The following is a 12,994-nucleotide window of genomic DNA, read 5'->3' as shown; positions in this document are numbered from 1 at the left end:
GGGGCCACCTGCATTTTAGAATGGGCAGAGGGGACGGAGAAGAGCGAGAGTCTTTAAAAGGACTAAGAAGGAGCCATCAGAGAGGGGAGAGCCTGTCACACGTTCAGAGCACATGAGTCTCGACCTGAAGAGGCCAGCATTGTGAGACAGGGAGCTGAGCCCAGGATGCAGCGCTGACAGCACCTGACCATGGGCATTGCCTAAGCCTCAGTTTCCCCATCTGTAAGGTGGGCATGACACTTCGCCTACCTCACGGAAGTGGGATGGCGTGAGTGATCGGAAATGACCTTGAGGATTGACTCGGGTGCCACGGGTTCTTTTCCCATAAACACCCACTGGTGTAAGTGAGCAGGGCCTAGGGGTTTTCTTCAGGTGTCCCAAACATTCTATAGTTTCAGGGAGAGGATTGGTCGAGGCAGCCAGCCTCCTGGGGATTACTGGAGGGTTCGAGCAGCAGGGCAGGGGAAGCCTAAGGTTAGGACTGGGGCGACCTGAGTGTGATCCAAACTGTGTGGGTGACGCCTGGCCTCCCCGAGAGCCGCTTTGTGTGTTGGAAGGGATCAGGGTGGGCAGGGCATCTCCAGCTTTGCCGCTGGGCCACACGGGGCTCTCTCAAAGCTCCACCGCTTACCTGCTGTGAGTCACCGGGCAAGTGGCTCAAGTTCTCTGGGCCCAGACTTCGTCTGTTAGTGCTAAGGAGATAACAGCTGTACCGCATGTGTCACACGGGTGCTGGGAGAGCTCAGTATGGGGTGCCCAATGCATGAGCACAGTCGTCACTCTTTCATTTGGCAATCCTGGTGCAGCTGCAGGAGACGGAGGACGTGGAGGTCAGGGAGGAGTTGAGTGGAAGCAGGCCTCCCCGCGCCTTCACTTCTTCAAGCAACAAGCCCAGCGTGCTGTAACATCCCCAGCTCCCCTCACCCCTGCGCGACCTCAAGCAGGTTTCTAACCTCTCCGTGCCTCAGTGTCCCCTCCATCAAATGGGGAGAATCGTAGCACTTACCCCATGAGGGTTGCGTGTCGATGAACTGAGCTCAGACTCCCAAAAGGCTTAGACCCAGAGTGCAGGAGGCGCTCCGTGGACAGTGGCTATCATGCGGTTGCTCTCAGGGCTTAGAGTCCAGGCTTTGCACCAAGGAGACAATGGCAAGAACCCCGTTCCTCTACCCACCAACTCTGCGACCTTGGTCAGGTCACTTAATTCCACGAAGGGCCCCTCCCCTGGTCCGTAAAGATGTGGGCAGTGCCCACATGGCAGGCCAAGCACACAGGAAATGCTCAACATGACTGGAGACTGAGTGTCTTAAAGACAACACCCGGGAAACCTGCCCGGGCCCTGCAGCATCGGCCGTCCCTGTCAGCGGGAGCAGATGTGACAAAGGGTCACTCTCCCTCCCCACCGGCCACCCTATGCCAGGCACTCCCTCAGGTACAATCTCACCGACCGCAGAGGTGTAAGATCATGGAGAAGGGCCAGTCCAGGCCACGAGCTGAGACTGCTCCTTGGCCAGTTCCTGACAGTCCTCGGCTCCATCGCGGCCAGCCTCGCTCCGGGGCCTGCCAGGTTACTTGCAGACTCGTCCAGCGGGCCCCCATGTTCTGGCTCTGGAACCCCTCCCTGTCTCCTCGCCCACTGCATCCTTACAGGGTGCAGGTGAACTAGACCAACTAGACAGCCCTGCTCTCAGAGCACAGTCCACAGCTCAGGCTGCCCCGCTGCCCGAAGAGACACCCTTCCTGCCGACATCCCCGTTCGATTCCCACTCATTGCCCCAGGCCCACCTCAAAGGCCACCTGCTCCACAGAGCTTCCCCTGATCCTCGGCGCCAGAGATGGCACACGCACGCACACTCAGGCCCTGGCACACACTCACATACCCACACATACACACGTGTGTTCACATTCCCAGCCGCTCACACCTGTGAGTTACTGGAGACAAGTGACACTGCCCTGACCATCGCCACATCTCTCATTTTACGCTCAGTCCTGTTCTGTCAAATTCATTTCGTCTGGTCCTCAGGAGGGAGCATACCAACGGCTGTTGTTTCCTGTTTGAGTTTTGTTATTGAGTGACCTAGGGACATCACTTAACCACCCAGAGCCTCAGTTTCCTGGTCTGTGAAGTGGGACACCCGTGCTTGCCTGATAGCACCGCTGGGAGGGTTAACTAGAAAAAGGGTGCCAAGCAGCCCACTCAGGACCTAGCATGTGGGCACTCAGTAAGTGCTGCTTCTTGTCAATCATTTACTCATTCACTGGTACAATTCACGACGCCTGCTCTGTGCGCGGCCCCTCGGGGCTGCTAGAGTCGTAGCCAGTGACTCCTCACTGAGCTTCCAGTGCGGCCCGGGCAGTGCCCCGCCAAGCAGTCAGGGGTGCGTGCCCTGGGAGTCCCTAATCGAGATTGCTTTGGTGAGCCGAAAGCTTTCAGACCCTCACCAGCTCCTATGTCACCAGGGAAAAATTTAAAGGGGCCAGTGGTTTATGACAATTACCTCTAGATCTCAGCTAAGTCCCAGGGAGTTCTGGGGTGCCTTTCTGGGATCAATTTCACCTTCTCTGGCATGGAAATGAACACCGTGTGCGTGCACAACTCCTGCAGGAAGCCTCTGCCCAGTTCGCTGTGATGCTCGCTGCTGAAAGACAAAAGACCTCACCACCATCCCTTCAAAGTAGATGCTGGTGGAGGCAAACCCTCTATGTTTGCTTCCAGAAAATTCTGAGAAGGGCATGAAAAAATAATTTCTTTCAAGAGCAGGGGCCTGAAGTTTGGTCATGCCAGCATATCGGGCAGTATGATTTGTGGCAGAAAACAAAGGTATTTGAACACGACGCTCTGATTGGCTGCTGGGTAGCCTGGTGTCCTGAAATGCCCACCTCGTAGCTTATTCAGAACAACCAGAAATGAGGCCTGGCCTGGAGAAGAGGGTCACCTCTGAGTTTGACAAAAGCTTAAGGCCCAAGAAAGAGCCCTGAGGGGCTATTGCCAGCTCCTGGGGCACAGAGAGCCTCTTCTCCTTTCTCGGCTCCTCCACTTCCTTTTCCTCGTAAAGGAGTTTCGGTGACCCAGTTCCCAGGAGGCAGGCGAAGCTGACATGAGGCCGTGACGGTTCTGCTGTGCGGTTGAGCACAGGAGAATAAGAACCCTGGGTTCAGAGTTCAGACCAGACCCTCAACACACAGTCCCTCACCCTCCAGTTCTTGGGGACCCTGAGGAACAAAGCAGCCAATGGCCATACCCATTGCAGGAAACAAGGGAGGAGGAAGGGGAGGCTTCCTCTCCCAGCGCTTTCTCTGGGATCATCCTGTTTCACAGAGGAGGAGGGGGACTTGAGGGAGAGAGGGAATGGTCTGAGACCCAACAGCAGGAGAATGAGGAAGGCTCAGACCACACTCAGGACTCCTGGTCCCAAACCTCCCACTTTCTCCATCCCCCCCCCCAACATGGCTAGTCTCAGAGGTGCTGGCTGAGATGACCAGCGTGCCTCACCGTCCCTCCTGGAGTTCCTGTCCACAAGGCCCTTCCCGGCCAGCAGCAGGGAGGTGGATAGAGAAATAAAGCCAGCGTGAGTCACCACACACAGCGGAAGGGCCGTCAGAGCGGCAGGGGAAGTGCTTCGTTTCTGATGATCTGTGAATTGGGGAAGTCAGAACCTGGGAGAATCACTATTGAAACTGAGATGGATTGGGCTTTTCGTTTTCACACATGTGACTGAACACCGACTCTGAACTTGGACGGCGGGGTGGAGGATGAAAGATCCAGGGCCTGCCTTTAGCCTGGGAGATAGACAAGCAAACTGATCGCTTACTCAAGGAGGTCAGTGCCTCCGTGGAGGGGCTCCAGGAGCTGGGAGGGGATCAGCAATCCTGGGAAGCCTCAGAGACAACCTCCTACCGGAGGTGAGGCCTGAGCAGAACCTTGAACCTTGAAGTAGAAGTTGAGCAGCAAAGAACATAAAGGCAGCCCCAGCAGTGGGACATGTGCCAAGGCACAGACGGGAGGGCCGGCAGGTGCCGCACGCAGGTGGTGGTCCTGTGCGGTCGTCTGTACTGTGCACAGTAGACGGCAGTGGTGAAGAGTACTGACACTCACACCGGCAGTCCGCACAGCAGTCCCGTGAGCACTGACACTCACACCGGCAGTGCGCACAGCAGTCCTGTGAGGTTGCCGTTGCCGACTTAACTTCACAGATGAGAAAAGCGAGGTTCAGAGAAGGCCCGAGCAAGGCTCCTGTAGAGAGAGCAGCGCTGAATCTGGATCTGGACCGCGGGTGGCTGACTATATTCTAACACCCTCAATGTGGAAAGATGGGATTCTGATTCAAATTCAGATTCTAGGACTATGATGAATCAGGATACTGTTGACTGCCAGGAGCAGAAACCCAGTTAAAAGAGTCTGGGGGGGAGGGGCGCCTGGGTGGCTCAGTCAGTGAAGCGTCCGACTCTTGATTTCGGCTCAGATCATGATCTCAGGATCATGAGATCGAGCCCCACATCAGGCTCAGCACTGGGCGTGGAACCTACTTAAGATTCTCTCTCTCTCCCTCTGCCCCTCCCCCCAACTCATGCGCACCCATGTGTGTGCGCTCCCACTCTCTCTCTCTCAAAAAATACATAAATAAAGTAAATAAAAGAGGCTGGGATTGGTGGAGGTGGGGAACTGGCTCACGAAACTGAAGAAAACAAGGGTAGCTTCAAGCGTGGCTGGATCCAAAGGAGCAAATGTCATCAGAAAATTCTCTTTCTCCAGCTTTCAACTCAGTTTGACACCGTGTTGACTTCGTTCTCAGAGTCTCCCTGTGGTGCCACGAGCAGCTCCAAGCTTACATCACCCCACCTTGGCAACTCCAGTGGAAAAAGTCCACAAAAAGTTTCAGGCTTTCATTGGCTGGTGGGTCATGTGTCTACCTCTGTACCCATACCTGGAGCCAGGGCAAAGAATAAGAGGTCAGCCCCACCTCACTCACATGGGCAAAGAGTGAGGAAGGCTGGATCCCAGAGAATCAAAGTGCTATGACCAAGAGAAGGGAAACAGATGAGAGGAAGGTGACAATGACAGGTGTTTACCATAAGCACTTACTGTGTGGCAGACACTGTATTATGTGCTCTTCAGAACCGCGTTAACATCCCCTAGCTTCAAGATTTAGGGCTCAGGGCAGGATGGGCCATGGGGCTATGAAGGGGGTCAAGGATTATTAAACCTACTGGTATTTCTAGACTCTGTAATGTAATAGAGTCTACACAGAATTGGAATTTAGCTTAGTGTCTCATCCTAACTTACCTTTGGCAGGGATGGCAAGCTAAGTAAAGGAGGAGGGCTCCATGCCACTAGATTTTACTATGTTAAACATGCATGTTAAACTTATTTTATAAGAGGCTAGAAATTCTGCAAGGTAAGAAGGAAAGAGAATGAGGACGGAAAGGGCAATCTAAAGCAGAGCAAGAAAAGATAGGAAAATTTAGAAAAGGTGGGGCAAATATAAAACACAAAACCCCACTGAAGAAATTAGTCAAAATACATCAGTAATCACAACCCATGTGAATGGAATAAACTGTCCAAGTAAGAAAAACAAAGGTTGTCAGATTTGATTTTTTAAAAACCCAAACAAATGTTGTTATAAGAAATAGACTTAAGGAAACAAAACTGTTGAAAGTATAAGGAAAGAAAAATACAATATGCTAGACAAATATTAACCAAAGGAAATCTAGCTTCAAAAATATGTAAAGTAAAATTGACAGAACTACAAAGAGAGATTCATCACAAACGTCATAAATAAACAATATTAAGAGTTTAGAGACGATATTATTTTAGATGTTACAGAGATTAAGAAAGGTAATAAGAATACTATAGTCAATTCTATGCCCCAAACAAGGGAAAACTCAGATAAAGGGAAAAATTTCTAGCGAAGCAGAACTTGCCAAAACTGACTCACAATGAAATAGAAAACTGGACTGGTCCTGTAACCATTAAAAATAAATAAAATGAATGAAACACTAGTTGTACTTAGTCTTGCAAAGGAGTTCTACCAAATACTCTAGGAATGGTCATTCCAATTCTGCACAAACTAGGGGAGAAAAAAGGGAAACTCTCCAATTCATTTGATGAGGCCATTATAGTGTAAATTCAAAAACAAGTATGAGAAGGGAAATGATTTTAAAAAATGGAAAACAACTCAGATGTCCATCAACAGGTGAATGAATAAATAAACTGGAGTATTTTCACATAATGGAATACTTGACAGCACTGAAAATGAACCACAGGTTCATGCATCAGCACAGCTTAATCTCAGAAATACAGCATTCAACAACAACGAAAGGTAGCTGCAGACAATCATAAAACATGATTTCATTTATCTAAAAGGAAAATACTGAATTGTAAATACTTTCAATTTGTAGTTTTAATCCTTCTTTGGATTTTTCTGGTTTTTTTTTTTAATAAGTGGTGAATTTTTTTTCAACTTCAGAGTAAATTATAGTTATTACAGAAATGTATGCTTATTACTTAAGTGATAATGATTGAGATGTATGCTGAGAGGTTATGTATGCCAAAAACCACTAATTGCTTTAAATAATCAAAATTTTAGTATCTGAAACTGTGTATTAACTGATAAATAAGCCAGTATTTTTCTTTTTAAAAAGATTTATTTATTTATTTTAGAGAGAGCGAGAGAGCGCAAGCAGGGGGAGGGAAAAAGGGAGGGGGGAGAGAATCTTCAAGCAGACTCCCTACTGAGCATGGAGCCCATCTTGGGGCTGGATCTTGGGACCCTGAGATGAGGACCTGAGCCCAAACCAAGAGTCAGACACTTAACTAACTGAGCCACTAAAGCGCCCCAATAAGCCAGTATTTTTCAAGCCTTTATATGAACACAAAATGTCAAATAGGGGGCAGGTCCTTCCAGTCATGTTCAACTTGTGTCTGCAGTTATAAAATACTATAAAAGTTATTTTGTTTTCAAGCGTGAAGTGTTGTAGGGGGTTGTTATGATCGTAAAGTACAGAAGGTTGTTGTGTTTATGGTTATAAAATGTTGTAGGAGGATCTTTCACTAACTATATTATTATTGGAAATAGTCTGCCTCAAATAATACTCTGTGTTGTTATATTAGACAAAAGTCTTTTTTTTTTTCCTTTTTAAAGAGAGAGAGAGCAATAGGGGAGGGGCAGAGGGAGAATGGGAGAGAGAATCCCAAGACCCTGAGATCATGACCTGAGCGGAAACCAAGAGTCAGACGCTTAACCGACTGCACCACCCAGGCACCCCGGACAAAAGTCATTTGGTTGCAAGTGAAAGTAATTCAGGTGGAGAGCCGCTGACTGCCTTATTTCCTGTGCCCCCAGCTTCTCTGGCTCATAAGGAAGATGCAGTCGTCATGGGAAGGACTCTCTTTCTCCCGAGTTGAGTTTTGAACTCACCTCTCAAGCAGTCGCTGTTGCCACATGGAGAAGCGAATCCAAAAGCGTCCTCTAAGGGATGGGGTCCAATAATTGCACTCCCACCCGGACCACACGCTGTGGGGACGGCATGGTTGCCAAAGGAAGGCGTGTGGGGCAGAGACATCACATTTATATAACAGGGTTCATTTCAAGATGCTTGTCATCCATGAACAGCCATGTTCCAGACAGACAATCCAGATTTAGCCCCCATTTGGAAAATGACAATATTGCCGAATTAATCGTTATTTTGTAAAAAGAATAAAGCTGTAGTTTGCAGCCCCCCCACCTCTGCCAAAAAACAATAAATAAATAAATAAATAAATAAATAAATAAATAAATAAATAATAAAATAAATAAATAAATAAAGTGCAGAAAGAACACCACAGTACGATGTTTCAGGATACCAAGGCATGTACTGAAACAAGTCAGGTACTGGTAAATTCTATCCCTTAACCTGAGAGGTGGTTATACCTCTAAGATGGTGGTATCCATTTTAGTATTCCTTAATATTCTTTGAACCACACGTATTTGTTTTTTATATAGTCTCTTTGGATGTATGATGTATTTCATTTAAAAATACTTAATGACAGAATCAACATGTAACAAAAAGATATGTCTGAGTAGAGGAATTATTTGAGATGTTTATCTTCTTTGTTTTGTTCATCTGTCTGTGCTGAATTTTTTACAAGGAACATGTGATATTTCCATAATAATATTATTTTAAGTCATCTGTAAGCTCTTGAGAAGGGAGATGGTTATTTCCTAGCCAAAGCTCACTTTTCTTTGCTACTTTCAGTGAAAGTCGCTTGACCAGAGCTGCGTCTGGAATGTTAACCCAAGGGTAGATACCTGCCTGCTTGGTCAAATATGCACACCGCCAGCATGGAGGACTGGGGCCTGGGAAGTGCCAGGGCTATAACCTTGAGGCCCAGGTGAGGGCACGTGTTCTGGGGAGGGAAGGGCTGGCCAAACCTCCAGGGAGAGCTTGGGCCACTCGTGGCCTTCAGCAGTGGCTAAGCTGGACCATAACTATGGGCTGAGGGAAGCTTGGGTGTTGGGGGCAGTTGTCAACTGTGTCTTACAAAGTCAGGCGTCCAAATCCGCAACCCCCATCTAGCTAACAGATGCTAAAGGGAAGCTCAATGTTCTTCCCTCTCTCTACGGAGAGAGGCAGAGGAGCAGGGAGTTTGACGCCTCTGGCAGCCAGATTACTTAGCAGATGATGGCGAGAGCTGAGACCAGGTGTGGTCGTCTCGGGACATCCCAAGGAACCGCAGTGGGTCCCAGGGCCAAGCTGGTGGCACCCAGCTTGAAACTGATGAGGAAATTGACCACTCCAGCCTAGGCAGGGAAGCCAGAAAGTGGGTAGCGTTGGTGGCTTTAGACAGAGCTGAAGCCAGATTTTGTCCTGCCCTGGGGCTGCAGAGACCCCAGAGTCTCTAGGGACACCATGCACTAGTCAGCTTCTCCTGTGTTTGGGCTACGGGGAACCTGGGATGTGTCAGGGACTCAGAACGGCACTGCCCAAACCCCTCGCGCATTCCCTTCCCATCCGGTCCAGCCCATAGTCTTCTCCCACTTGCATTATATGCACTTGAAGCTCTACACCAACTTGCTGTTTTCACTGAAATAGACCAGGAAACTTTACATTGTCACCGTAAATGGAAATGCAGTTTCACTTGCGGAAAACAAAAAGAACCCATGAGCATAGATACAGTGACACAAAACACTGTCACCAAAGTTTGACCAGACCCAGTTGCCTGATGAAAGCTCTGACCTGCCTCCTGTTCTCTGTTCTGAAGGGAGATCTGCAGGTGTTGGGGTGCGGAAAACACAAGAGCGCCTCCCTGAGCCTTTCCCTCTGACTTGAAATAAAAGAGATAAAGGAATTCTTACTCACTGAAAGTAGCTAAAGAGAAAAGCAGGTCTGCCATCCGCACCCTAGCAGGCAATAGCGCAAATGACCTCTGTATGCCCAGAAGTGAGGGAAATCCTCTTCTTCCTAAAAATGTATGCCAAAGACTTTGTTAAAAACTTCCCTACCAAGCTTTTGGCTAACTCAGTCTTCGGTGATCTATTCTAAAGGAAAGTGATCAGATCGACTCAGAAGACGTTAATGGAGGAACTACTATATACCAGCCGTAATTGTGGGGGGCTAGCGCCTTAGCTTTGGGGAACACGCATTCACATGGAGACAGATGTTCTCACAACTGGTTTTAATGCAGTTAAAGTCTTCTCCCAGCCTCCCTTCAACCCACGCAAGGCATACTGTCGAGGCCAGGAAGCATTTCGCTGAGAGTGAGAAACAGCAAACATTAATTGGGCTCCTCCTGGGAGCCAGGCAAGGTGTGAGATACTTTTGTATATATTTTATAATACTCAATCCTTCCAAGAGTTGGAAAGGTGGTTGTTTTCTCCTCCATTTTGGGGTTGAGAGGAGTGAAGGGGCTCACGGCATGTTGGAAGCAGGCCTGAGATCTGAAAGCAGGTCTCCCGAACGCTCCCCTCTGCGCGTCGAGGGAAGAAGTCCCTGCCCCTCGTGCGCTGCCCCGGTGGCCAAGGAAGGGCCCCCACCTCATCCCACCCCACCCTTCCCAAGGCTGGCTTAGGAGAAGCAGAGGCCAGAGGGTGGGCCCTGGGCCCGCTGGCCTTGTCCCATGGCCACCTCCGCCCTGACCTGTGCTTGTGTCTCCCCAGGAAGCCAGCGCTGCCCTGCACTGTGTGCTCCGGCAACCTTCTAATCTGCTGCAAGAGTCTGTGGGGGCTTGGGTTCCTCCAGAGACACACGCGAGGCCCCTCAGAGGAGCAGCCAGGCGAGCCGCTGTCCGAGGAGCCACTGAGGACACCACCCCAGGAAGCGGTGAGGACTCTGCCCTCCGAGGCTGTCTAGACCCGGCCCAGGACACAGAAGATACTGCTTCTGGTCACCAAGATTTGACTCCTGGGGCCATTAAGGACCCAGAAGCCCCCAAAGCCACCGAAGATGCACCCTAGCCTGAGTCTAGGGTCTCCCAGAGCACACAGCGGGGTGCTGGGGTCCTGGATCTAGCGCGGAGCAGCCTGGGCGGTGCTCAGCATTCCCAGCCGATGCTCAGAACTCTCCTGGGCCTGGGTCCGCTCAGTCCCATGGGTTCAGAGCTCGCGTGGGTGCTGGCCCTTAGTCATGAGCAGAGGGGGCTGGACACGGGTGTGTGTGTGTGTGCGTGTGTGTGTGCAGGTGAGTGCATGGATTTGTACACGCAGGGACGCGCAGGCCCTCGGAGATATGGTTAGCCTCTCACTCCGTCACGGGTTCTGCAAGGTGAAGGAAAGGAAGGGGCGAGGGAAGGGAAAGAAAGGAAGGAAATTGGCCTTTAAGGAGCACCTGCCGTGTGCCAGGTCAGCATGAGCTCGCGTAATCCTTAACGTGGTAAGAATCACCAACCTACTTTACAGATGTAGAAACTGAGGCTTAGGGAGACGGGGGCCCGCCCCAGGGCACTCAGCTAGCACGTGTGCCTGGGTCCTGGGAGGCCCTGGAAAAATAGTTGTTGAGGGAATGCAGGACCAGGAGCACGGGCCAAAAGCCAGGCCTCGAGCCCACGTCCTTGACATGGCATTGCACTGCTGCTCAGGAGAGAGATCAAGGTGTTCACTTGCCTCAGCCCACCCTTCTCTTAGAGGGGCTCCCCCCCGGAGCCCGAGGGGTCCCTTCATGCTGCAGTACTGCCCCTCTCTGGTGCTTTTCGTCAACAAGAAGTGGTGCGGAGCAGAGCCCACAGCGGGGCGGGTGGGGGGCAGCGGTGCGCCAGAGTCAGGGAGAGGTGGCGTTGGGGGGCGGGGGAGGGGATTGACCCCACAGCACCCTCTGCCAGATGGTGACCTTGGGGGCATCAGTAGTGATCTCTCTGAGCTGCTCGGGACTCCTCCACACAAGGGGCTAAGATCCCCTTTGCTATTCACAGGGCTGTTGAGGAGACCCAGGGAGGTGGGGGAGGTGACACCTGGAGAAACGAGGGTGTGCATGGACTCTGCCTGCTAACCACGGCCCCTCCCCGAGCCCACTCCTGCCTTGGTTCCAAAGCCCCCGGTGGCGTCCCCCTCCGCGCACCCATGCCTTCGAGGCCGGCCGGCGGCTCACTGTCCTCTCCCGGGCCGTCAGGGCTGCCCGCCCCATAAGCCTTCTCTTCTCGCTGCAATTTCTCTCCCTCTGTGGCCTCGTCTGCACCCTCGCAACCGAAGTCACCGGAGACTTCTCTGCGAGGAAATTCCTCCCGGGTTTGTGCCTGGAGCCCGGGCTTCCTCTGGGGGCTTCCCCCCATGGCTGCACGCCCGAGCCCCCCGCCTGGTGTTTCGAAGGCACCTCCGTTTGGGCACGTCTGCGGCCACGCTCTTGACCCACTCCCTACCCCTGCTTGGCTGCCGGGCTCCCTGTCCCGCACAGAGGTCTGCCACCGGCTCCGCAGCCCAAGGGTCCGCCCCTCAGGGTCAGCGTTCTCGAGCCCCGGCTGCATACACAGCCCTCTGCTCGATTCTCGGCACCTGCCCTGTCCGCGCTCAGCCGCACTGCCATCCCGCGGTCAGGACAACCGCACAGCTCGGCCTCCGTCCAGCCCGCCCCCACCCAGCAGCCGCCGCGGGCTGTGCAAAATGCTGCCGTGGCCACGTGGCACACGCAGGCCGCAGTCGTTGTCCTGGCCCACCGGCCCGCGTGCTCAGGCCTGCCCCGGCCTCCGGCCCCCGCCCCCGCCACGCTCCCCTCTGTCTCTTCAGCCCAACCGCCCGGCTTCTCCTTTCTGTCTGTTTATCCTCCTGCTCCTGGCCGCTACAGGGCCATGCACGATGCTGTTTCCATGACGTGGAGCGCTCTTCCCGCCCCTCTGGCCCTGAGAGCTCAGCTGAAATATCACTTCTTGAGGAAGTCTTCCTTGACCCAGCCCATTAGGTCAGGCCTCCCCCACACACCACAACCGTCTCCAGAAGCCACTGCGTGTTTGTAATTCACTGTCATCCATGTGGTTCCCTCACCCTTGTCTGTCTCCCCCACTCAGGAGGTCACGAGCCCTGCCGATTTCTGCTGACCTCTGTATAACTAGCTCCCAGAAGGGTGTTTGGCACATAGTAAGGGCTTTAAGCAGTTTATCTGCCCAAACACCTGAAGGCATGATTTGCCCCCAGTGACCCTCAGAGGTGCTCTGTCTCTTGGCCGGATTCCTTCTAAAAGCCCCAGAATCCCCTCCTCCAATGTTTTCCCAGGAGTCTGAGGCAGGTGGGTCTCTAAGTCATGGCCAAGTAGCCTCAGCTGGCCAGGGCTCCGACCCCGTGTGCCCACACACCACCTGGCATGGCAGGGGCCTCCTTTGGGTCTGTGTCTGAGCTGCCCTGCCCTTCTGGCTGCTCCCTGGAGCCTCTCTGCTGGCTGCAGAAGTGGGGCACATGCTGTCTAGAGGAGGGGAGCATCTGCGGTGGGCCCCCAAATCCATGTTCTGTGTTACCATCATGTTCCAATAAAGCTATCGAAACAGATGCTGCCTTGCGGTTTTATTTTTTAACTTCCTGGTGAGGAATACTCCCCA

General features: G+C 51.9%; 1 protein-coding gene across 1 annotated transcript in view; it reads left to right on the top strand.

Moving 5' to 3' along the window:
• HRH2 (histamine receptor H2) overlaps positions 1-11,182 on the top strand; it is a 29,480-nt gene extending 18,298 nt beyond the window's left edge. The window contains exon 2 of the mRNA XM_008692354.2: positions 10,137-11,182. Within this exon, the coding sequence (XP_008690576.2) occupies positions 10,137-10,329 (193 nt within the window). The 3' untranslated portion in view covers positions 10,330-11,182. The remainder of the gene's footprint in view (positions 1-10,136) is intronic.
• The last annotated feature ends 1,812 nt before the right edge of the window (positions 11,183-12,994 follow it).

The sequence above is a fragment of the Ursus maritimus genome, unplaced genomic scaffold (genome assembly GCF_017311325.1).
Source record: "Ursus maritimus isolate PB19 unplaced genomic scaffold, ASM1731132v1 scaffold_15, whole genome shotgun sequence".
Lineage (NCBI taxonomy): Eukaryota > Metazoa > Chordata > Mammalia > Carnivora > Ursidae > Ursus > Ursus maritimus.
This window is presented reverse-complemented; position numbering and strand designations above follow the sequence as displayed.